A 25,929-nucleotide genomic window follows, 5' to 3' on the forward strand; every position below is an offset into this window, starting at 1 on the left:
GGACAGAGTTCCATCCACCTTTTTTGTGGAGACTGATGCTCTTGACCCTGCCGGAGACATTCTGAGGGTTCCTGCAGACCTCTGCCCTTTTTTACTGTGAAGGTCTATTTGGGTGGCTCTAGAATTTCCTCATCTGGTGGCAGAAAACCCACCTATCTTCAAGGCTTTGAACTACCCTACAAAGAGGATCTGCAGCTTGCAAGGGAGTCCCAGCTGTTTCATTGGCCAGGTTCACTACGGAGGTGTTCAAACCAGGCATCTTCTACAAGCTGGACGGAGTGGCTCCAGTCTTTACCCAAGTCCCAGAAGAAAAATTAGTTAAGGGAAAGAATTTTCTCAATTTTAAGATTTTTCTCCTGTAATTTCTTTTCCTTAAACTCTTGAGATCTGATATAAGAATGTGATGGGTAATTGTATCTGTTTTAGCATAAACTGTTTATTCTGGGTTAAGTAGATCTCTGCTTCTGTTATTCCACATCGTTCTACTCAGGACCATGCTCCAGTAGTTATCTTTCTCTCCTGCGTCATCAATTTTTCACTCGTCGGATTACTTCCATCAATGTACAAACACACTGTTGTTTCTTTCATCTTAGAAAAACCACGTCCTTCACCAGCTATTATCTGATTTCTTTAATCCCTTTTGTGGCAAACTCTTCAAAGAGCCATTTATACTCAGTGTCTCAGTTCCCCCCTTCCATCCCTTCTTACACCAACTTTGATCAAACTTTTCTCCCCACTGGTTTTGTTAAGATCACCAATGCCCTCCACATTGCTAAACCCAATGACCAATTCTTCTTGTCATGCTTGATGTGGTAGCCAGCTTCCAAGATGACCAACCTTCACATAGCTTTGTGTGGTCCCCTCCCACACTGTAGCAGGGTTGGTCTACATAACCAAGAACATTCAGAGGTGATGGCATGACACTTCCACAGTTAGGTACAAAAGACTGTGACTTCCATCTGGGGTTCTCTCCTGCAGTCTGTCTTCCTTGAGTCACCTGCTCTGGGGGTAGCCAGATGTCATGTCATGAGGCCACTCAGATGGCCTACATAGCTAGGAGCTGGGGTGCCAAGAACTGCGAAAGTGAGTTTGGAATGGGATTCTCCAGCCCCAGTTGAGCTTAGAGATGACTGTAGCCACAGTAGACAGCTTAATTTCAACCTGCAAGAGACCTTGAGTCAGGACTACCCACCTTATCAACTCCTAGATTCCTGGGTCTTGGAAGCTTTGTGAGATAACAAATTTTTGTTGAGATAATAAATTTAAGTTTTGGAGTGATTTGTTACACAATGATAGATAGCTAATACACTTGACTCACGACATTATTTGACCCAGTTGATCCCTCTTGCCCCCTTGAAACACTTTCTTCATCTGGCTTCCACGGCATCACACTCTCCTGGTTTTCCTTCAACCTGATGGATCTCTTCTCAACTTCCTTTGCTGGCTCTTTTACTTCTGCCTTGCTTCTTTAGGCTGGAGGCCTGAAGGCTCCCAGGCCTTTTCCCTCCTGTCTCTACTCACTCCCTTGGTGACCTCATCCAGCCATGTGACTTGAATCACCACATACCTTGTCAACTCCAAAATTTATCTTTCAGCTCAGATCTTTCTTCCAAATTTCTGGCTCATATAACGAGGTGCCTCCATGACCTTTTCTACTTGGATATTTAAGATACAACTCAAATTCAACAAGCTCAAATGTGAACTCCCAGCTTTTTCTACCCAAACCTGCTTCACAATCTCCTTCTGAACTGATGGCAGTTCTATCCTTTCGGGTGCTCAAGCTGTCCTTGACTTCTGTACTTCTCTTATTCTGTTATACATCTCAGCCTCTCTCTTGCCACTGTCTTTTTTTCCAGCTTCCTGTTAATTAGGGGCAGCCTCCTTTCTCTCCATGAGTCACAGTCTCACATTTGGTTCCAATGACTGTATTCCTCTGTCTTATCATCAGTGAATGCTATTGAATGTACCTACAAGATATATAAAAATATCGACTCACTTCTCACCATCCACTGCTACCATCCTGGGCCAAGCCCCATCATCTCTCATCTGGGCACCACAACAACCTACTAACTGCTCTCCCTGTTTCTCCCCTTACCCCTCTACAGCCTACTCTGAACACAGCAGCCAACGTGCATTGTGAGCCTCTTAAATAGGCAGAGCACATCATTCCTCTCTGCATAGCATCCTGCCATGTACCCTCCCTTCACTTAGAGTAACAGCCACAGCCGGCCTCCCAGTGGCCAGCAAGGCCCTGCACCCCCGGCTTCCTGCATCAGCTTACTTCCCAGACTCCACCTCTTTCTGGTCTCTCTTTGCTCTGCTCCAGCTACACCGGCCTCCGTGTTGTTCTCAGAACATGCCAGGCTCACTCCCACAGCATTTGCACTCACTGTTTCTTCTGTCTGGAATGCTCTTCCCCTAAATACTGTCATGGCTAAGTTCGTCATCTTCTTCACATATTTGCTCAAGTACCACCTTGACAATGATGGCCTGTCTTAGGCATCCTGGAGAATCCCGTCTTAGGCATCCTGGAGAATCCCGTATGCTACCCCACCCTCAGCACTCCCGTGCCCCCATCCTATTTTCCCCATAGCACCTGTCAGCTTTTAACATACTAGAAGCTGTACTTGTTTGTGTTAGTGTATTGTCTATCTTTCCCTGCTAAAATCTGTACTACAAAAGGGCCAATATCTGTGTCTGTTTTATTGATGAGACACCCCAAGCCTTTAAGGATTTCTGGCATGTAGTCAACCCTAAAAATATTTTAGTGAATGAATAAATTATCTGAAACTGTGACAAAGGCCTCACAAAATATTCTATATTATCCACATTTTACAAACGAAGAAACTGAGAAAAGAGAATTCACATTTCTCAGTCTTACCATGTGCCAGACACTTTCAATACGCTCTTACTTAAACCTCCCATTTGACAAAGCTCAGAGAAGCAAAGTGGCTTCCAAAAGTCACGTAAGTGGTGAGAAGCCAAACTCTGATTTGAACCCAGGTCTAGCTGGCAATAAAGTAAACTCCCCCACCACTCTCTCCATTCTTGTGCAAAACACCTTCCGCACACCTGGACGGAGTCAGTAATCAACTGTCCCCTGAGACACTGTCTTTGGCTAGCAGAAGTCACCACACCACACTCTTACGGGGTCCCTTACAGGCTCTATCTAGAGACCAGTCACCAGTCCCTACCATTCGTCCTATCCCCAGGTTCAGGCACCCAGTCCCATTCATTCCCACAATGGCTGACAGTCACACAACATAACCCCAGCTGCTCTTCAAATGCACAAACCCAGGAAGAGGTTCTTGGTACCTGCTTGTTGAAAGTTGCAAACGTTCTTCCAAATACTTGAAATGTAATGGTTTTTAAGGCCCTGAGTCCAAATGAGTACACACTAGCCCGAGCCTTCTCACTGCCTCCATCAGAAAAGAGCACCAGTCCTTCTTGGCCAGGCACGGTGGCGCATGCCAGTAATCCCAGCACTTTGGGAGGCAAAAGCAGATAGATCACCTGAGCTCAGGAGTTTGAGACCAGCCTAGGCAACATGGCAAAACTCTGTCTCTACCAAAACTACAAGCTGGGCCTGGTGGCACGTGCCTGTGGTCCCAGCTACTCAGGAGGCGAGGTGGGAGGATCGCTTGAGCCTGGGAGGAGGAGGTTGCAGTGAGCTGAGATCATACCACTGCACTCCAGCCTGGGTGACAGAGTGAGACCCTGTCACCTGCCCTTCCATCAGTTCCATCCTCAAAGCCTTGAAGACAACATAAAACACAACTAATGGCAAATAATAACTAACATCATATCAGCTCTTACAATAAGCGAAATACTCTTGAATCCTTCACTTCTCATTTAATCCTTATGACAACACTGTAAGGAAGGTACTATTATTAACCCCATCTTACAGATGAGGCTAACTGAGGCAGGGAGCGGTTTAGCAACTTTCCTAAAATCCCATAACTGGTCATTGGTAGAGCCAGGATTTGAACCCAGGCAGCCTTCCCCCACAGTGCACATTGAGCTGGTCAGCATGCTTCAGCATGAAAGCACATGGAACGTGTAAACAACACCTGCAGTTGTTGATGCTTCCAGCACTCCACAAAGAAAATCCACTCATTCTCTTGGCGATGTCTGGATTGGCAAACTGACATCATACCTTCTAATACAGATATCCACAATTAACTCCTTATCATTTCACAGATCTCATTCTTACCTCCCTGAAGAACCAGCCCTACATTTGCACTAGATCAGTTATGTATTACTCATTGCTAAACATAACATTTCAAAATTGCCAACATCACGCAATACCTCCATGCTAAGCTTCCCCAGCCCACTCCCCATCTCAGCCTCTCTCTTGCCACTGTCTTTTTTTCCAGCTTCCCGTTAATTAGGAGCAGCCTCCTTTCCCTCCATGAGTCACAGTCTCGAATTTGGTTCCAATGACTGTATTGCTCTGTCTTATTTTTAAAGCACCTTTTTGTGGGGTTCCTAGATTACTGATCACACATTTCTACCTGCTCAGCTTCTTCTCCTTTGTTTTATTAAACACTGACTACTTGATCTTTAGGACTGAATACATGTCCATTCCACAGATGCTGGTCAGGCATGCACTGTGTTTCTGCACACAGTGATGACATCTCTGGTGAATAGAAAGACTTACTGACTTCCTGCCCCGGCCCTGAAAGAGCCTGAAATATTTCTGGAGAGGTAAACTATCCTTCTTTGGTAAAACTACGATCTTACCAAGTAATAAAAGCAACCTTAACCCTTTTAGGAGTTCTGAGAAGGAAAGCAAGAAGTCTGAGGGCTGGAGGAAACCAGGAAGGCTTCCTGGAAGAGGTGAGGTTTGAACCATTCTTAAAGAATGGATAGGAATTGAATGAAGGAAATCTTACATGCAAAGGCATGGAGGGTGAAATTAGTAAGTTTTGAGTTGAGTGTCAGGAAAAATATTCCAGTTAGAGAAACATGGAAGGTAAGATTGGATGAGATCCTAAAAGGCTTAGGTGTCAGATTAAAAGACACTGGAATTATATTCTGGAGGCACCAAACTGCCTGTTCCTTACACTTTCCGTGCTGATCTGCCACAGACCTCTCTTAAGGATATTCTGTGCTTGTCCTCCCAGGCTCATCAGGAGGCAAAGAGAGGCTCTTCCTCATTCACCCAATCCCTGACCCAAGAGAGGTCTGTCCTTCCACTAAACACACACACACACACACACACACACACACACACACACACTCACACACAGAGAGAGAGAGAGAGAGAGAGAGAGAGATCCGCAGTGGCAGACTGGATTCCTGTACTATGGTACTTCCTGACAGACAAATCCGACCGCCTCCGAATCCACCCCGGAGCCAAACCCAGTCTGCATAAATAGCTCAGCCGGTGCCTGAAACCAACTGCACTGCACTCCTGTCACATCTGTCTCCATCCTTCAGCATTCCCCAGACTCCCTTGAGAACTGGCTCTGGCAAGGTTTGGCCACTGGGAGGCCCCGGGGGGAGACTAGAAGAAAGAAAGAAAAGAGAAGTATTTTCCATCTCCCTCTTGGCTCTAGCTGGCATTTGATGGCCGTGGCGGTGGCTCCTTGGCCACCGCAGCGTCCTCCCAGACAGCCCCTCCCTCTGAAGTCCCAGCCACCCCCAGGCAGGACTCACCATGGTTGAGTAGGTTCCGGGTTCCAGGGCTTGGGGGCCTCCAGTGTAAAGGTGGTAGGGGCTGCCTGCCCTGGGTTGCCTTCCATCCTCTATTTGTACCTATGCAACCAAATCTTTGTATTAATATTCCCTGCTTGAAATATCTAAAGCTGTTTCACAGCTGGATCCTAATACAGAAATCTACAAAGGTTTTTGAGCAGGGGAGTGGCAGGATCTTGGATTATTTTTTGAACGATTACTCTGGCTGCTGTAAAAACTGCTGATAAAAGAGGAAGATGAGTAGAATGTTAAAGCACCCATAGGTGAGGCTTTTTCAGCAGTCTCAGTCACAGGTGACGTGCCCGGGCCTCCAGTGGTGGCAACGAATAAGGAGTAAAATCGAGAGTGTTGAGCTCTATTTTGGAGACAGAAGCTAAGCAATGTGGTGATAGATTGGATGTGAGGAAGAGGAAGAAAAGGAGAGAATTGGTGATGAGTCCTCTAGATTTTTGGCTTAAGTCACTGGGTGGAAAGTACAGAAATGGAAAGGCAAGGGTGGGGGCCGTTTGGCTGTCAATCAGCACATCAATCACCTCCTCCTTCAGGAAGCCCCTGGCAGCCTTCCAACAGGAAGCAATTTCTCCCTCCTTTGTAATCACACAACACTGCAGACACACTATCATTACATAGTTACATGTCCATTTGACTTTCCCCTGCTAGATCGCCATGTGTTCTAGCTCACTGTATCTCCAACTCTCTGACCTCCACAGCACCTACGGTTCTAGGATGCTGAGCCACAGGGCAAAAGCACCGAGCTGGCAGCTTGGCAGAACAGAATCATCTCCAGGCAACAGACTTCAGGCTCAAGCCTCGTACTACACAAAAGCATATGGCTTTCGGCGACTACTCTGAGCCCTCGCTACCAGGCCTTGATGTGCTTCCCTGACTCATGGACTAAACCCACTCTCCTACGTACGGGCGGCTGTTGCTGACCTCCATGCCCAGAGTCCTTCTCTGCCCAGCCCATGATGCCATTCTTTGTGGCAGGAAGGGCACACAGAGGCCCAACAAATGTCTGTTGAATTGAATCAAGCGGTCATGACCAAGCAGCAAAAACACCTCTCCTTTTATAAGTTCCCTCAACTTCTTTCACTTTCCTATCCTCTCATTAAAAAAATAAAAATAAAAAAGGGTGTCTCCTCTCCTCTCCTGGATGATCATGGAATTCAGCAGAAGTCCCTCCTAAGGTGGTCAGATTAGTAACAGTGGGAACCCTGGCACCGTCACTGACCCTGTTATCTTGGGAAGGTGACTTAAGCCCCTCCCACTTTGCTCATCTGTACAATGGACATCATAGCCCTGCCTAGGCTCAGGGGTGCTGTCACAAAGAGCAGTGATCATGCACATGGCAGGGAAGGCCTCATGCTCTCAAGAAGGAAAGTCTTCCCAGGAAATGGAAAACAAGCTGCTCACCAGCCCCCTCCCAATGCACACTCGGCCTCCTCTAAAATCATCTTTCTGTGGCTGCAGCCACTTCAGTCTCCACCTTCACTTCCTTCCACTGCCTCTTCATTGATTTTTCAAATTAACATAAATCTCTGTGTCTTCACTTGAAGCATCTCTTAGGACCTATGCACGTCCCTTGGTTCATTTCATTCCCTCCCTCAGCTCCTTCTGCCCTCAGTCAGCACTGATCTCCTCCTCGCAGCCCCAGTAACAAAGATTTGCAAGTGCCACTCTGGGTGAAACGCTGGGCCAGACACTGCTGATAGAAACAAGAGGCTTGTCCTGCTGGAGCTCAGGGTCCATCTGAGGACACAGGACCAAAAGTAAAACACACACAGACACAGGCCACTACTCGGGACCTCCCTGCGACACATGCATGCATGAAATTTCTGCTGTGGGACTGTTCTCCACCTCTCTGCACAAAGCCAACCTCCGTTTTTTTCTGCTTCCTTAGGCTCATGGTACAGTCCATCCTAGTTAAGTGCAGAGTCTGTCCTTGTGAATTAGCCTACTCACTAAAATTGATTTGTAACCCCAAGATTGACACTCACAGCTCATCTGTAGACATGTGCAGGGTGGTAAAATATTAAAGTCACCCAATGCGCTCATTCCCAGTTGAATTCAGACAGGTAACACGATGTCTCCTTGTTTCAGCTCTCATGCTGTACACAAGGGTCCATTTTGTGGTCTATTTAGTGCCATGATATTCGCATTTTTGCACTTTCTGTCGGTGACGGTGCCGTTAAAATGGCCCCAAACATGACACTCAGTGCTGTCTCATGTTCCTAAGCACAAGAAAGCCACAATGTGCCTCACAGAGAAATTATCTGTTAAGTAAACTTGGTTCAGGTATGAGTTGCAGGCCTGTTGGCTGTGAGTTCAATGCTAATGAATCAACAATGAATGTTAAAGAAGGTGTCTCCAAACAAAAACACATAAAACAAGCTTATGGAGTGATCATTTGATGAAAGTGCGGGAAGCAGAGGCTCACAGAAACCTAATCCTATGCAGTCACGTATCACAAAACGTTTCCGTCAACGTCAGACAGCATATTACGATGATGCTCCCACAAGATCATAATTACCATGTTTTCATTGTACCTTTTCTATGCTTACATATGTTTGTTAGATACACAAATACTTACCATTGTGTTACAGGGCCTACGGTATTCAGCATAGTAACGTGTCATACAGGTCTGTAGCCTAGGAGCAATAGGATCTACCACATAGCCTGAGTGTGTAACAGGCTATATCATTCACGATTGTGTACCTGTGATGTTCGCACAATGACAGACTCACCCGGTGATGCCTTTTCAGAATGTATCCCTGTCATTAAACAACACGGGACTGTGTTTCCTATTTGTCTAGGCGCAATGGCTCGGCACTGCCTAACTGAGGGTCCAGAGCAACCTTCTGGAACGTTACCCCAGATAAGGAGCATTGAAACTGGAGCTCTGCAGTCTCCCACGGTTCTCTTAGGCTGTGTCAAAGAAGTGGAATATCTAGAACGATGTTCCAGCAATGGCTGCACTCCAGCGTCTCTGTACGCCCACTGCTGGGTGTTCCACTCTCCAGGGAGAAATGAATACCTATTGACCAAGGTGGCCACGGGGCTTGAGACCTAATCCTCCAAGAAACTGTTGAAGGAACTCTCCGCTATCATGAAACACCAGTGGGTGTGCACGTGAAGGAGGGATGATCAGGCTGCTTTATAGGGTGCCCAGGGGGAAGGTTGGGACCCAGGAGTGAACACTACAAAGGGCAGATTTTAGCTCAACCTAGGGACGTGTGTTGCAATAGTTAGAAGGTCCTGAGGTCAGGAGGGCAGCCTTATATGGTAATGAAATCCACAGCGCTGCAAGTGGCAACCACCAGAAAGGGACACAAAAAATGCGAGCACGGACTAAATTACATTTGAAAGTCTGTTATTCTACGAAAATACGTTCCCCAAGTGGGAACCAAGACTCTGCCAGGGCAGGATCCCTGTTCCAACACTAAAATTACCACGTCTCCAGTCTCTGTGTACTCTGAAAATGGGGCGACACCATCTGCACTTCCAGTTAGACGTAGCCCTAGGCACTGTCATAGGCCTCCTGCTGCCACACAAAAGAAGGTACCGAGGAGAGGCTCTCCCTCAGGGACAGAGTTTCACACACCTTTACTCCTGTGGCTGAGCGGAGCTGGAGGAGAGGCAGATCATGGACTACCCTCAAATCCATTCAGAGCAATTACTATGAGGGCATTTCCTTTCATGCCTCAAGCTGAGCCTAAAACATAAGCACGGAAATAGGCCTTTTTAAAATCATTTTAAAACTAGAAGCCTTGGGGGAAAGCAATTTGACTGTCCAGAGAAAATACAGGAATGGAAAGCAAGCTCCCTGTCACTGTGAAACACTCAAAGGAGCAGCCTAAGTGTTCAGGGTGGTGACAGGTGCCATGGGGTGACACCCTGCCTTTCTGCAGGAAAGCCGAGACCTCCCTCCACCTCACCCCATTCACAGCATGGAAACATCCATGGGCTGGGCAAATGAGGCTCTGGAAGCGCTCCAGAGGCCACGCAGCTTGGCTTCTCGTGGACAGATGTCCCTGTGCACTCTCAGAGGGCTGGGGCACACACACCACGCGCAGCCCATCTGCCACACTGGTGTCGGCATCCTTGTACTTTCTACTCATCAGCCCAAGAGGGAAAACAGGAATCAATCAATCTACCCAAAGTTATTCAATGATCTCAGGGTATGTGGCCTGCCCAGGGTCAAAAATAAAAGCCCGGGAGCAGTCCCCACTCAGAGCATGTGAAGACTCATTGAGAAGAAATGGGAACACACAGTTACCCAATTAACCAAGAGATTCAATCAGTACAGGAGGCTTCAGTGTTAGGGGAAGGCTTAAGAGTTGCAGAAAGGCCTACATGGGGGTGCAGGAGGAATCTGATTGTATTCTGGATATGATGAGCAGACTATACTGATTTGCACTGTCCATTATGCTAGCTACTAGCCACATGGAGCTATTTACATTTCAATAAAATAACATTTAAAACTCAGTTCCTCAGTTACACTAGTCACAATTCAAGTGTGCAATAAATAGTTTCCATGGCTAGCTGCTGCCATGTTGGCCAGAGACCAGTTTCCATCACTGCAGAAAGTTTTATTGGACAGCTCTGATCCTGATTCTCCTCACTCCCTTCGGTGTCCTTCAGATGACCTAGAATGAACCTCAAACTCCTTACCGTGGTTCAGACAGCCCTTGGGGATCAGCCCTTGCCTTGCTCTCAGGACTCATTTTTGACATTCTGACCTTAAAAGTGACGTGCGTCAGCCACACTGAGTGGGCTTCTTCCTGACCTTCCACAAGCTGTTCCCTTCAGCAGGTAGCTGGAACACTTTCTCTACATCTTCTGTTGCCAGGCTAACTTCTCATCGTCGATGCATCCTTTCCCTGGGGTCCCTCCTGACCCCTTGAATAAGATGAGGCCTCATGCTTTGCATCCTCAGAGAAGTCTGCACTTTCACCATCACAGCCCCACTATCAGTTGTTCACTGATGTATCCCAAGTGTCCAGACCACTGCCTGGCTCACAGTAAGCTCTCTGTAATGATTTATGAATGAAAGAATGAATGAACAAGTGACACTTTGTTAGAATTCCTTGTGTCATTGGTTGTCAACCACCATAGTTTGCAAATTACATGAGAACAAAAATCTTATTTCTCTCACTCACTACTTTATCTCCCCTCTCTCCAGCATATATATGGTAGATGATCAAAATTATGAGAAATAGTAGTAAAATAAATGAAGGAAGGGAGGAAGAGAGGGTGGGAGAGAAGAAAGGAAGGTAAAAGATGAAGAAAGGAACAAAGGAAGGAAAGAAGGGAGAAACAGAGGGAGGGAGGGAGGAAGGGTAAGAGAGGAGAGGAGGAGAGAGGAAGGGAAGGAAGGAAGCTGCTCCCTTCAGCCGCTAGCTGGAACACTTCCCCTGCCCCTTTTCTTTTGGTGGAGTAGGGAAGGAAATGAAAGTAAGAAAAATGAAAGGAAGGAAGGGGTAGATGCACAAATGCTGCATTCAAAGTCTCTGCCTTAGGAAACAGGAAAAACAATAGTAATTAAGTAACAGAATAGCTGGAGAGCTCATGGCAGCAAGCCATCTAGCTTTGACTATTTACAATGCTAGAATAATCATCTCCCCATCACCAACTCAAGGATGGGCTTACAAAGCTTCCTTGAATATCCCATCCCTGTCGCCTCCACTTCCCAACCCAGTGAAGTGAAAAATAGAGAGAAGTGCAAATTAAGCTCTTTATTACAATTAGCAGCTTAACCCAGGCATCACCTGTCTTGCTGTAATGTGACATTGCATTGGAGGCATTCATAATCGTAACCCAATGGGAAAGACATGAACCAATTCACTGCCTGTTTTTCAACAGCTTTATATGAAACGCTTTCCATTCTTTACACTTGCTAGCTATCTCCGAGGAACTCAGGCAATTTACAAACTTTTAATTCTCATGACACCCTGGCAGTGTAGGAGCTAAGAGTATAGAATTTATAGATAAAGGAAGAAGAACCATGCAACAGGATTAAGTGTCTTTCTCTGCTAAGACAGGAGAGACTCCCCCTGTCCCCAGAGCCCACCCTTCGGAAGCTGAAGGGAAGGTAATCACAGTGATATTCCTAAAATCCATCTCAGCAGAGTAATCAGGGCAAAATCCAGACTGGAAAGGGTGAAGGTGAGTGAATGGGAGACAGTAGTGATAGCAGGAATGGACTTAATCGTCGGTAAAGAGGAAAGAGGCAGGAAAGCAGGAAAGATTTCTAAGGTTGAAGACAGAGGACAGAATGGAACACCGCAGGGTCTGGAAGGGGCTTGAATCAGGAACACCAGGAATGAGGATCTTCTCTTCCAAGATAGGAGGAGCAGCACAAAGGGAGCAGAGGGAGAGCAGATATTTGAAAGGAACATTTTAGAAAAAGAAGCAAAGCCAGAAATCACAACTCTAAAGATGAAGAAGACAATAACCAGAGAGGCAATGTGACTTGACTGAGCCACATAGTGAGCTATGATGGAGGGAACCAGACCCCCGAGTTCACTCTGCTACCCTACATGGAAAAAGGAAGTAGTGCTTGCTTGGGGGGCTCCATTTCTTTTCCAATAAAAAAGGGTGAAGAAAGATTGGGAGCGCAAGAGAGGCAACAGAAGAATAGATTTTCCATCTTGGAATGACACTGGATAATTGGATTTGATATTAGATGCTGGGTTTGTCTAGCCACATTGGTACCCAGCTGAAGACATATATTATATGAAATTTTAGTCTAGGTGAATCAGCAGGTAGCCCTCACTTTACATCATAGATACTGCATCTGGTGTCTTAACACCATACTGATTTCTCATGTACTTCCCTGTGCAGTACAGGTAGCCAGGAGATTCTGTCCCACCCAGTCACTCAGGAGCCAGACTCCTTGCATCTAAAGCTGTGCTGCCCGATGTGGTAGCCCTACCCACATGGCGCAGTTTAAATGAATTAAAATTAAATAAAGTAAAAATTTTCGTTTTTCAGTCATATTTGCTCCATTTCCAGTGCTCGGTGAGCACATGATTACCAAAGTAGACAGCAGAGATAGCGAGTTACATCACCATGCGAAGTTCTGTCGGGTAGTGCTGCTTTCCACCAGGTCTCTGGCATGCAGCCAGCAGGCACACAAGAGAAAAGGTCTGGATGATGATGGAAGAGGTTTTGTGGATCAAGCCTGGAGATGCCACACGTCGCTGTTACCCACACTCCACAGCCAGAGTTTGGTCACACATTCATACCCCGGGTGCCTCCCTTAGTTGAGCTGTGTACCCAGGAAGAAGAGGAAATGGGTTTAGTGAGCATTGGCCAGTATATTCTAGCAAATTCCTAAAATAAAAACCTAATTTCCCAACTGAGTTCTGTAACAAAATCAGATAGATGACCCTAAAAGGAGAATATCTCCCCACGGACTGTTTTAAATTTCAAACAAGGAAGAGTTAAGATGGTGATCAGGCTATTGCTCAGTCAGAGTTTTCTAAAGGCATTTGCCACACACATACTTTCTTAATTCTAAGCACTCCCAGCCGCTCCGTCTACTACCTCTGCTTCCTTTCTGTTCCCGCTTGTCTCATCATGTAGAGACACATGAATCAACACTCACCAGGGAATTTTAGCTCCCGTCTTTCTGTGCACCTACTATGCCCGAAGGATGTACTTGACTTCGAATGAGTTCAATTCAATTCAACAGCCTTCACTGGACTGTAGTATATGCACGAGCTACATGCAAGAGGGGCTGTGGGGAACAAAGGAGTGAAAGACACAATACCCCCAAGGAAAGGTGGAAATAAGTACAGGTATTGATCGACTTATGACCCATGCAACTTACGACCATTCAACTTTACGACCACAATCGCTAGCCACGACTGCTCCGCTGTAGATTTTTGGAAACACTACGACATTTTGATGTGTATCAAGAATATCGCTACCGCCTGGGAGGCTGTGACGACAAAGTGCATGAATGGCATCTGGAAAAATTGTGTTAAGCACCATGTTAATGATTTTGACGGATTTGACAGTGAACATGAACTTGAAACGATTCAGGAAAAAATAGTAAAACTCTCTAAAGACCTTTCTTTGGAGTGTGAAATGGAAGATGTCGAAGAGTTGCTAGACAAAGAATACAGAGAACTTACAAATGAAGAGCTGATCGAACTGGAAGAAGAAAGAGTGGCGGAAGAAGAAACAAGAGAAGCAGAGAAAGAAGAGGAGGAGCCAGAAAGCAAGTTCACCGCTAAGGGATTATCAGACGGTTTATCTTTACTGAATAAACTTCTTATACATTTCGAAACAATGGACCCAAACATCGAACGATTTGCAAGGATTGAATGGATGGCGCACGATGTGTTTCGTCCGTATCGTGAAATTTATGAAGAAAAAAAGAAACATACAATTCAGAAAAAGCTCACCATGTTTATGAAAAAACCAACTCCGGTAACCCCAACTGCTGCCTCAGATGACGACATCAACGATCCGCAGCCAAGCACCAGTGGCCAATAAAATGTTTCGTACATGTTTATATATTTTGATATGTTTTGCAATTGGGAAAATGTTTCCTATGGTATTTTTTACACCTGTATTTCGTATTTTTGTATGCACCTGTATTTTGTAATTTTGTATGTTTTGCAAATATTAGACCAGTTGTACTGGTAATGCAGTGTTTTACTTAAACCTGACAAATGTAAAAATAAGAAACAAAATGGTGTAGAGATGATACAAATGGCATAAAATGAACAAAGAAAATTATGACATATAACAATAATGAAAGAAAATTATGATAAAATATGACTTAAAGATTTTTATAACATCATTTCACAGTACTGTACATATAGCCTACTCAACTTACGACCAAACTGTGTGACGACCGGTCTGTCGGAACCCATCGTGGTCGTAAGCTGAGCACTAGCTGTATAACACATTGGGCTGAGACAAATGCCTGAAAAGAGATCCCAACAGGGAAGTTCAAAGGAATGAGAGATGAGGTCAGGGGAGGAAAACAGGGAAAGAGCCCCTTGAGGAGGAAACATTACGACATGGACTGAGAACACCGTCTGATTCGATCAGGCTGGATGTGAGGAGGAGGTTCCCAAAAGAGGAGGCAGCTGTCCTGGCCTTGCCTTCAGACAAGACGGCTGGCTGTGTGAGTAGAGTCAGTCTCTGGAGAGGAGTCACTTCTCCAGCTTCCTCCCACCACCTAAGCCTCTGCCCCTTCCGCATGAGTCCCACTTGACAACACAGGAACCACCATTCCCTGCACCTGACTACCAAGATAAGACCAGATGCACTGGAGCAGAGCACCTGAGCAATGGGCTGAGCTAGAGGCTGGGTGAGGACACAGCCCTTAAAGGAAATACTGATTATGAAAGCACACGGGAAGCTTTAAAGGACCACGTGAGTTTGAGAGAAGATTGTTATTGCTATTTGCGAAGGTATTTATACAGAGCAGAGTGGAAAATAAGGTGGTTGGTCAAGGAGTAACATTAGGCTATCCCTAACTCACTTCCAGTTCTAAAATTTCAAGGCCCAAATGAGTTAGTCATCAAGATTCCTGCTCTTTCTTCCTTAAATTCTTCCTCTCCACTGCTGTTATCCTAGCCCAAGTCACTGGATGCACCACCTGAACCACTCCAAGGACATCTTAGCTGATCTTGGCTTCCGCTCCTCCCCACTCCACAAGCACTTGTTCGCCTGCAGCCGGAATGACCTTTCTAAAAACCCATTGATAACTTTCTATTGTCCTGACAATAAAATCTAAACTCACCACAGCCTACTAGCCAAAGTCCGTCTTGTTCTTTAGGAGGCCACTGTGGCCAGAGTTGGTAAAGCAGAGGAAGGTGCCAGCTTCCTAGAACAGTTTAGGTCTTCCTCATCTCAAGGCCTCTGCAATGGCTATTCCTCAGCTTGGAACATTCTTCCACCTGATCTGCATATGGCTGGCTCAGCTCAAAGGTCACCATTTTGGATGACCTCTAATTGCCCTATCCCAAATAGCCCCCTCCCTAGTTACTGTTCCAGCTGGGAGCTGTCCCCAGGCTGCTCTTCCCTTGTTCCATGCTTTCTGGCCAGAGATCTCATCTGCTCTCCTGGCTTCTGCACTCACCTCCATGCTCATATGTACATTTTTGTGGTAGCGTTCACCTCTCTGCAGCTGTAGTTCTGCATCCTCAACTAGCTCCTGGGTGTTCTCACCTGTATGTTCCCTACACAGAGTTGGGAAAATGGAATTCAGAATCTTTTACAAAGCAGCTCCTATTCCTTTCTTATTTCTGCGGATCCTACCGCCACACTTCTAGTTTCATAAGCTTACAACCTCACAGCTAGATGTAATTCCTTTTATGTAATTAATAAGTATTCTCGAGGGCCGGGCGCGGTGGCTCAAGCCTGTAATCCCAGCACTTTGGGAGGCCGAGGCGGGTGGATCACGAGGTCAAGAGATCGAGACCATCCTGGTCAACATGGTGAAACCCCGTCTCTACTAAAAATACAAAAAATCAGCTGGGCATGGTGGTGCGTGCCTGTAATCCCAGCTACTCAGGAGGCTGAGGCAGGAGAATTGCCTGAACCCAGGGGGCGGAGGTTGCGGTGAGCCGAGATCGCGCCATTGCACTCCAGCCTGGGTAACATGAGTGAAACTCCGTCTCAAAAAAAAAAAAAAAAAAAAGTAAGTATTCTCCAGGATTGTACAGCATGTAAAGAACTCTCCTGTGTCATCTCACTAGTCACTGAAGTTTCATTACTATGTTAGCAGCGTTACTGGAGTAGAATTGAGTACACTATGAAGTAATACCAAAATCAAGATAATGAACATACCCATTTTCCAAAAACACTTATTTGTATCTACCCTTCAGTAATTTTCCACTTCCTCATCTTCTCCAAGCAATCGCTGACATGCTTCCTGTCACTATATGTTAGTATGAATTTCCTAGAATTTCGCATGGGTGGAATCATACATTACAAACTCATTTCTGCCTGGCTTCTTTCACGCAGCATACTTATTTTGAGATCCATTCCATGTTGCAGCTCATATCAATAGTCCATCCCTTTTTATTGCTCCACAGTATTCCATTGTTTTGATATAGCGTTTGTTTATCCATGCATCTGTTAATGGATACATGGGTCATTTCCAGTTTTTTGCTATTATAAGTACTTCTATGAATACTTGTGTATAAAAATTTATATGGATATATACTGTCTTCCTTTTCTTTTTTGTTTGATATTGAGGTTCACTCTTGTTTCCCAGGCTGGAGTGGAGTGCAGTGGTGCAATCTCGGCTCACTGCAACCTCCACCTTCTGGTTTCAAGCAATTCTCCTGCCTCAGCCTCCCGAGTAGCTGGGATTACAGGTGCCTGCCATTATGCCTGGCTAATTTTTATATTTTTAGTAGAGACAGGGTTTTTACCATGTTGGCCAAGCTGGTCTTGAAATCCTGACCTCGTGATCCACCCGCTTCACCTCCCAAAGTGCTGGGATTACAGGCATGAGCCACCCACTCAGCCTATATGGACATATACTTTCATTCCCTTTGGGTAAGTTACTTGGAGTAAAATGGTTATATCATTTTGTAGGTATATGTTTAACTTTTTTGAAAACTCTACTGTTTTCCAACATAATTCTACCATTTTATATTCCCATTATTAGTGTTTCAGAGTTCCAGTTCTTCCACATCCTAACGCTTCATACCATTGGTATTTTTAATTTTAGCTATCTTAATAGATATGTAGTGGTTCCTTGTTAAGGTTTTAATTTACATTTCTCTAACAACTAACAATATTGAGCATATTTTAATGTGCTTATTTCCACTTGTTTGAATTCAGTTTGATGAAATTTTGTTTCAGCAAACAAGTTATTTTTGCAACTATGTCCGTGAGGGATACTGATTTGCAGTTTTCTTTTTATACCTTATATCTGGTTTTGAAGAAGGAAATTAAATAATAGCAATAATAGTAAAATAAAACTTTATAATTTGTAGTTGCTATATAATAAATTTTGCTGTATTATATGCTGTTCAATATAAAACCTAACCCCCAGCTCTGCTTAAAATTAACTAACTCCCTGTAAAACCTACCTTATCTATTCTCCCCACATTCTCAGCAAAGTTCCCAGGCATCTCAAGACTTCTATTTTTCTGGCTGACCAGCTGCAAGGTCACAGGGCAAGATAACACCCAAACAATGTACAGTGCTTTCTCAAAATGCTATTTTTCAAATGTAACGTACATCACAAAACATGTTACAAATTAACTGTTCTTTGTTCTGGCTTCTGTAAGCCTGTTACGTGCTACCTCATCCTGGATGTATAAAAAGCACCCCATTTTCTTTCTCCTTTGCTCAGCCTTGGGATGCTAACGCACTGAGCGGGTAGGGCCACCTTAACAGAATCCTCCTGTTTCACGCATTGGTCTCTCCAGTCTCCTGAATATTCTGGAACCGTTTTGCTATCAGCGTAATGCTGACCTCATAAAATGAGTTGAGAAGTATTCCTTCCTCTTCCATTTTTTAGATGAATTTGTGTATAATTGGTATTATTTATTTAAATGTTTAGTAGAATTCACCACGAAATTCTCTGGGTCTGGAATTGTCATCGTGAAAGGTTTTTAACAAAATATATATATATATATATATATTTTTTTTTTTTAACAAATATGCAGCTATTCAGGTTATTTTTTCTTCTCTAGTAAGTTTTGGCAGCTTGTATCTTTCAAGGGCTTTCTCAACTTGATCTAAGTTGTTGAATTATTGACACAAAGTTGTTCGCAATATTTTTATTATCTTTTTAATATTTGTAAGATGTATAGTAATGTCACCTTTCTTAGGTAAGTACTCCTTATCTAAAATGCTTAGGACCAGAAGTATTTTGAATTTCAGATTTTTTTTTTAAGATTCTGGAATATTTGCATTATACCTGCCAGTTGAGCATCCCTGATGCAAAAATCCTAAGTCCAAAATGTTTTAATGATCATTTCCTTTGAGCATGACTTTCAGCATCATGTCAGTGCTCAAATTTTGTTGGATTTTGGAGCATTTCAGATTTTGAACTTTTGGATTGGGGTGTTCAACCTGTATTGGTAATTTGTGCCTTCTCTCATCTGATTTTTCCTGATCAGCCTGGCTACAGGTTAATCAATTTTATTGACTTTCTCAAAGAACCAGCTCTTGTTTTCATTGATTTTTCTCTATTTTTCTGTTTTCTATGTAATTGATTTTAGCTTTTATCTTTATTATTTTCTTGTACTTACTTTGGGTTTACTTTGCTCTTCTTTCTTTTCTCTTTTAAGATGGAAGCTGAAGTCACCACTTTGAGATGTTTCTTCTTTTCCAAAATAGGCATTTAGTACTATAAAGTTTGCATCTTTATTATTTGCAGTGTGTTTCTTGTAGGCAGGATGTAGTTGGGTCTTGTTTCATCCAATCTGACAATATCTCTTTCAACGGCAGTATTTATTGATATGGTTTTTCCTTTTTCTTCCTTCTTTTGGATAAACTGAATATTTTGTATTGTTCTATTTTATTTCCATTATTGGCTTATTAGCTATAACTCTTTGGTATTTCAATGGTTGATTTAGGATTTATAGTATATATATATATTAAATATATATTTAAATATATAGTATATACATATATTTACTATAAAAAAATTTCCTTTGTCTTATTTTGCATATTTTTATTGCTATGACTTTAAGTTCACTAAACTTTCCTTTTGCAGAGTCTAACCTATCATTCCTCTCATCCAATGTATTTTTCATCTCACACATTGTAGTTTTCATTTTTAGAAGCTGGACTTGGCCTCTGTTTATTTCCCATGTCTCTACTTAACTTTTTGAACACATTTAATACAGTTATAGTAACGATTTTAATGTCCTTGTCTGTTAATTCTTACATTTACCTCAATTCTGATAGACTTATTTCCTCATTATGGGTGTATTTTCCTGCTCCTTTGCATGCCTGGTAATTTTTGACTAGATGGTAGACATTATGAATTTTACTTTATTGGATGCTGGAAATTGTTTCCCCATAAATATTTGTGAGCCTTGTTTTGAGACGTTGAAACACTTGGAAACACTTCAGTCCTTTTGTGTCTTGCTTTTAAAATTTGTTTTGCTGAACAAGACTGATACTTGCTCTAGAGATAATTTTTCCCCACTACTAAAGAAGACCTTTCTGTGTATACTACCAAAAGTCCTTGAATCTTGAGTTTTCCAGTTTGCCTACTGAGAAGAGGCACTATTTATGTCCCTGTGTGAATTCTGGGCACTTTTACCTCTAATCCTATCAGGCAGTTTTTTCCCCAGCATTGGGAAGTTTGCTCACATACATGCATTTATAAGCATTCAGCTGAATACTTAAAAGGGATCCTCTACAAATCTCTAGAGTTCTCTCTCTGTACACATTTCTCCTGTCTGTCACTCTGTCCTGTAAACTCTAATCTCTTTGGTCTCCCTGGGCTCTCAGCTTTGTCTCCTCAATTCAGGGAGTCTGCTGGAATCTACCTGGGTTTCTATTCCTTGCAATGCAGCATGGAACCTCTCTCAAGACAGTAAGGTAGGACAATCATAGAGTTCACCTCATGTGCTCGCCATCTCTCAAAGACTACTACCCTTTTTGGCCTAATGTTCAAGATCTTGCAAACTCTTATCTCATAAACCACATGACATACTTGGTTATTTCCAGTGGGAAGTTCAATATGGTCCTTTGTGCTCCATCTTGGCGAGAAGCTAGATCTCTGTCATTATTATTACACCCATATCACAAATAAGTAAATTTAAGGAAGGATCAGTCCAAGCTTCTAAACTGTAAGTGGTCCCGAACCCCACAACAAGCCTAGCACTAAGTTCTGTCAATTATTCCCTTTTTATCCATTTCTGTTACCCTCACTATAGTTAAAATCTTAATTATCATCTGAATTACCAAAATAATTGCCCATTAACTAAGTGATGGACAAAACTATGTGCATTTTATTTATGTTTATATGCTGCTAGCAGCTCCTGCACATTGTTAGGGTTCAATAAATACAAGGAGAATCGATAGTGTATTATTAAAAGTATGGCATGCTGGAGCCAGACTGCCTGAGTGCAAATGCTCACTCATTGTATTTGTTCATTGGCTGTATGATCTTAGGCAAGTCATTTAACCTCATTATGCATTCATTTTTTTTTACTGTAGCACAGGAATTATAATAGTCCCAATATCAGAGGATTATTGTGAAGATTAAACGATGTAACGTATGTGAAGTGTATAGAACAGTACCTGCTACACAGTAAACATTATTTAAATGCTAGTTAATAATTACAGACTTGAATTGAACTGGTCTCCTTGCTTTCCATCTCTCCTCCTTTAATTTATCCTCCAGAAGATAATTATTTTTTAGAACATGCTTCCTGAAATTTAAGTTTTATCCTATTTCATCCCTGCTATAAAACCTTTGATGGCTCCCCACATAACCTTCAAAGTGTTCCTACTCTTTAACCCCAGCCTTCATCTCCAAACACATCTCCCTGCCACCACAAATACCATATGAACTCTTTGCTACAGTAACATTGATTCATTTGCCAGACCCCAGATATGTCTATTCTAGCCTTTGCTCACCCAGTCACCTCCACTTAGAATTCCAGAATTCTAGCCTCTCCCCCTCCACCCAACCCGACACTTGATCAAAATCCTACCCATGTTTAGAAGTTCAACTAAAACCCCACCTCTCTTATCAACTCCCCTGGTAACAACTGTCCATGATTTTTATATAACCCCTTTTTATTTTCTTTTTAAGTGCTTGTTATCATAGACCTATGCACCTAGAAGGCACTCAATAAACATCTACTCAATGAACAAATAAAAGACTCGGAAAACTAGTGGGGGCATTCAAGGTAAGGGACCATACAGTAAACTCTTTCCTTAGCCAGTTCTTCTTCCTGGGAGAAGCTAGGTTCCTTATCATGCAAATGGTAGGAGGAGCTGAGCTCAAAACAGCCACATTATCCCTGGCAGCCTCGGGGGTACAGAAGTAACAAAGGCCACAAAACTCCAGTTGCCAGTTTCCAGATTGTTTAATGTGTCTAATTAACTCACCTTCACTGAGTCAAATGTGACAAAGAAAAGCAGAAAATCCCATCAAATATAGACTCAGCCACCATCCTCCCCTGGAAATAGAAACTGGGAGACAGCAGCTTAGGATACAGAGAAAGAGTGACATGATGTCAAAAGACTGAAGCAAAATGGGTTCCCATCCCTGCTAACCTTGCAGCAAGACAGACAGTGGGAGCCACCCTCACCCTCTCCTGCCCTAAGTTGTGAGGGCCCTTCCAAAAATGGGAAACAGGGAACAAAGGAAAATGTAACACAAGCTGCCTCCCAGCATGCGGTCCTCTATGCCTCTGTCTCTTAGAGACTCGGGGAGGAAAAGAAAAGACACAAAAATGTGTCCCGGCATATTCTGCACTGCTATGCTGGTTCAGCATGCTATCACAGAAGGAGAAGTGGCACTTCCAACTCTCCTTCGCTTTTTCTTGCCTCTGCCCCAGAAAGGCACACAGCTTACCTTACTGGGTGGGTAATTCTGGTCAGAGTTTATTTTAAGGCAAACAACAACAACAAAAAAGAGGAATCCACATAGATGGTATATGTAGAAGGATTGTCCTAAAATATCTCCAAACCCCATGCCCACTGTCTTTCTCTGTCACCTTAGGTTTCTACCAAGAATTCTTCATATAGCCCTATCCTGGCTCTATTCACTTAAAAAATATTTACTGAGTGCCTTACGTGTGCCAAACTCTTGCACCAGAGATCAAATAGTGAGAAAATGCATGAATAGTTTCTGCCCTAATGGAGATTACAGTTTACAGGGAGAAACAGACATTAAATAACTTTTATTTACATGTAATAAATAATATAACATATAACAATTAATTATATAGTAAGCTATAAATAATTTAACAAATTGAATGAATAATGTACATAGATACATTTGTAAGCATATAATGTGGTAAGTTCTAAGCAGGGCAAGTACAGCATGCTGTAACAACACGCAAACTCAGCCTCATCAAGGAAATCAGGATACCTCTCCCAGAGAAGACTGAAGGATGAGTAAAAGTCAATTCCCTCAAGGCAGAGTGGAAGGGGGCTCTATTGCTTGCCATTGCTTACCAGGTAGGTGATCCACAGCACAATGCCTGACTTACCTGTCTCGGTTTCCTCATCTGTAGAATGGGGGCTATAATAGTACTAACTGCTTCACAGTGCTGTAGTGAATACTAAAATAAGCTAACCAACACATTAGATGGTAAAGTGTTTACAAGAGTTCCTAGAATAGACAAAGCATGTGCCAAGTGTTTGCTTTTGTTATTGTGGTTGTTCCTGATCCTATAGGAACCAGCTCAAGTTTCTCCTCTTGGCAGACCCTGTCAGATGTCCCCAGAGGTCTCAGCTCAAACCTTGCAGTTGGGGGTTAGGTTTCAACATATGAATCTGTCGAAGGGACATAAACACCAGTCCGTTGCACGTCCCCAGCACCTAAGCATAATATGCACATTCTATAACTATTTCTTGAAAAAATTAACAAATTCCCATCATGTTGTTTCCCACAGATGTTATTTGTCTACTGCATCACTAAGCACCTCATGGCTCCCCCATCTTCAGTGTCCAGAAACCTCCTCCAGAGCACTATTTTTCTTTCACCTTATAAAGACATGACACCTGTGACTAATTGTGTTCTCTTCTTATCTAGCTGCAAAGAAGTTCAGAGCCAAAACTGAAGTCCAATTCATAACTGAGAAGGCATTTATGGCATATAGTGTACCCGCTTTTTGATTCATCTTAACTATGTTGTATTATTTTGCCTTCACCCTACTAATCCTTTTGTATCTTTTATATTTATTATCTGATATATGTAGAAATACAAAAATTATACATACGGCTCAGATGAGTAGAGTTTTTTACTTATACCTTTTAAAAAGCCAAATTTAGTTTTAATATTGAGCCCTAAATCCCTCTGGGCAGTAGTAAGAGGGGTGTTTAAACATGCTATTTAAATTTGCTTAAGACCCTGCTGACTTAAAACTGCTTTTCAGCCAGTCTTAGTTGCTCATACTTGTAATACCAGCATTTTGGGAGGCTGAGGTGGGAGGATCACTTGAGCTCAGGAGTTCAAGACCAGCCTGGGCAACATAGCAAAACCCCATCTCTACAAAAAAAAAAAATTTTTTTTTTAATTAGCCAAGCATGGTGGTACACGCCTGTGGTCCCAGCTACTCAGGAGGCTGCGGTGGGAGGTACAGTTAGGCATGATCATATCACTGCACTCCAGCCTGGGAGACAGAGCAAGAAATTTTTTTTTTCTTTTGGGATATCTCAGCTTTTTAAGGGAAAAAGATGAATCAATTCAAAGTTGAATGTACTAAAAAAAAAATGCCACAAGGCAGAAATCAAAAAATTATTTGAAACTAATTAAATCAAAGATATAACATACCAGACTTTCTGGGACACATCCAAAGCAGTGTTAAGAAGAAAGTTTTTATGCCTATATCAAGAAATTAGAAAGATCTCAAATTAACAACCTAACATCATACCTAGAAAAACTAGAAAAACTAGTGCAAACCAACCCAAAGCCAGCAGAAGACAATAAATAACCAAAATCAGAGTTGAACTGAATGAAACTGAGACGCAAAAATCTATACAAATGATCAACATAACCAAAAGTTGGTTTTGTGAAGGAATAAACAAGATTTACAGACTGCTAGCTATATTAATAAAGAAAAAGGGAGGGCTTCTGGGTCCCAGACAAGAGCATTTTCTACTCCTCTGTGTCTGCCTCTAAAATCTACCTTGGGCCAGGCATGGTGGCTCACACCTATAATGCCAGCACTTTGGGATGCCAAGGTGGGCAGATCACCTGAGGTCAGGCATTGGAGACCAGCCTGGCCAACATGGCAAAACCCCTGACTCTACTAAAAATACAAAAATTGGCCAGATGTGGTGGTAGATGCCTGTAATCCCAGCTACTAGGAAGGCTGAGGCAGGAGAATCGCTTGAACCTTGGAAGCAGAGGTTGCAGTGAGCTGAAATCACACGATTGCACTCCAGCCTAGGAGACAGAGTGAGACTCCATCTCAAAAAGAAAAAAAATAAATTAAAAAAAAAAGAGAGAAGATCCAAATAAACACAATCAGAAATGACAAAAGTGATGTACCATTAACCCCACAGAAATACAAAAAACCATTGGAGACTATTGTGAATAATTCTATATATACAAACTAAAAAACCTAGAAGAAATTGGTAAATTCCTGGAAACACACAAGTTTCCAAGATTGAACCAGGAAGAAATTGAAGTCCTCAACAGACCATAATAAGTTCCAAGATTGAATCAGTAATTAAAGAGACATACCAACCAGAAAAATCCCTGGACCAGAAAGATTCACAGCCAAATTCTACCAGACATACAATGAAGGAGCTGGTACCAATCCTACTGAAATTATTCCAAAAAGCTGAGGAAAAGAAACTCCTCCCTAACTCATTCTATGAGGCCAGCATCATTCTGATACCAAATTCTGTCAGAGATACAATGAAAAAAGAAAACTTCAGGCCAACATCCCTGGTGAACATAGGCACAAAAATCCTCAATGAAATGCTGGCAAACTGAATCCAGCAGCACATCAAAAATATGATATACCATGATCAAGTAGGATTATTCCTGGGATTTAAGGTTGGTTCAACATATGCAAATCAATAAATGTGACTAATCACATAAACAGAACTGAAAACAAAAAACACATCTCAATAGACACAGAAAAGGCTTTTGATAATATTTGATATCTCTTCATGTTAAAAAAAAATATATATATATATATATTCAATATCCCTTCATGAGCTAGTAGCTCAACAAACTAGGTATCAAAGGAACATACTTCAAAATAATGAGAGCCCTCTATGACAAACCCAACATCATACTGAATGCGCAAAAGCTGGAAGCATTCCCCTTGAGAACTGGAACAAGATAAGGATGCCCACTCTCACCATTCCTATTCAATTTAGTACTGGAATTCCTACCCAGATCAATCAGGCAAGAGAAAGAAATAAAAGGCATCCAAACAGGAAGAGAGGAAGTCAAACTATCTCTCTTCGCAGATGATATGATTCTATTCGTAGAAAACCCCCTAGTCTCTGTGCAAAAGGTCCTAAAACTCATAAACAATTTCAGTAAAGTTTCAGGATACAAAATCAATGTACAAAAATCAGCAT

At 42.8% G+C, this 25,929-nt stretch overlaps 1 protein-coding gene across 8 annotated transcripts in view; it reads right to left on the reverse strand.

Moving 5' to 3' along the window:
- The window catches only part of CACNA1E (calcium voltage-gated channel subunit alpha1 E), a 502,806-nt gene that overhangs the window by 420,816 nt on the left and 56,061 nt on the right, over nucleotides 1-25,929 (reverse strand). For 4 of the 8 annotated variants that reach the window (XM_032291225.1, XM_032291224.1, XM_032291226.1 and 1 more), the window contains exons 1-2: nucleotides 8,571-8,722; nucleotides 5,662-5,760 (exon numbers count right to left, since the gene is read on the reverse strand). The exons of 1 other annotated variant lie outside the window; for it this stretch is intronic. In XM_032291225.1, the coding sequence (XP_032147116.1) occupies nucleotides 5,662-5,760; nucleotides 8,571-8,586 (115 nt within the window). In that variant the 5' untranslated portion in view covers nucleotides 8,587-8,722. Of the gene's footprint in view, nucleotides 1-5,661; nucleotides 5,761-8,570; nucleotides 8,724-25,929 lie in introns of those variants that run through there. 3 more of the 8 variants (XM_032291223.1, XM_032291222.1, XM_032291228.1) reach the window with 2 other exon arrangements.

Source organism: Sapajus apella, unplaced genomic scaffold, assembly GCF_009761245.1.
Source record: "Sapajus apella isolate SASKATOON/1434 unplaced genomic scaffold, GSC_monkey_1.0 scaffold25, whole genome shotgun sequence".
Classification (NCBI taxonomy): domain Eukaryota; kingdom Metazoa; phylum Chordata; class Mammalia; order Primates; family Cebidae; genus Sapajus; species Sapajus apella.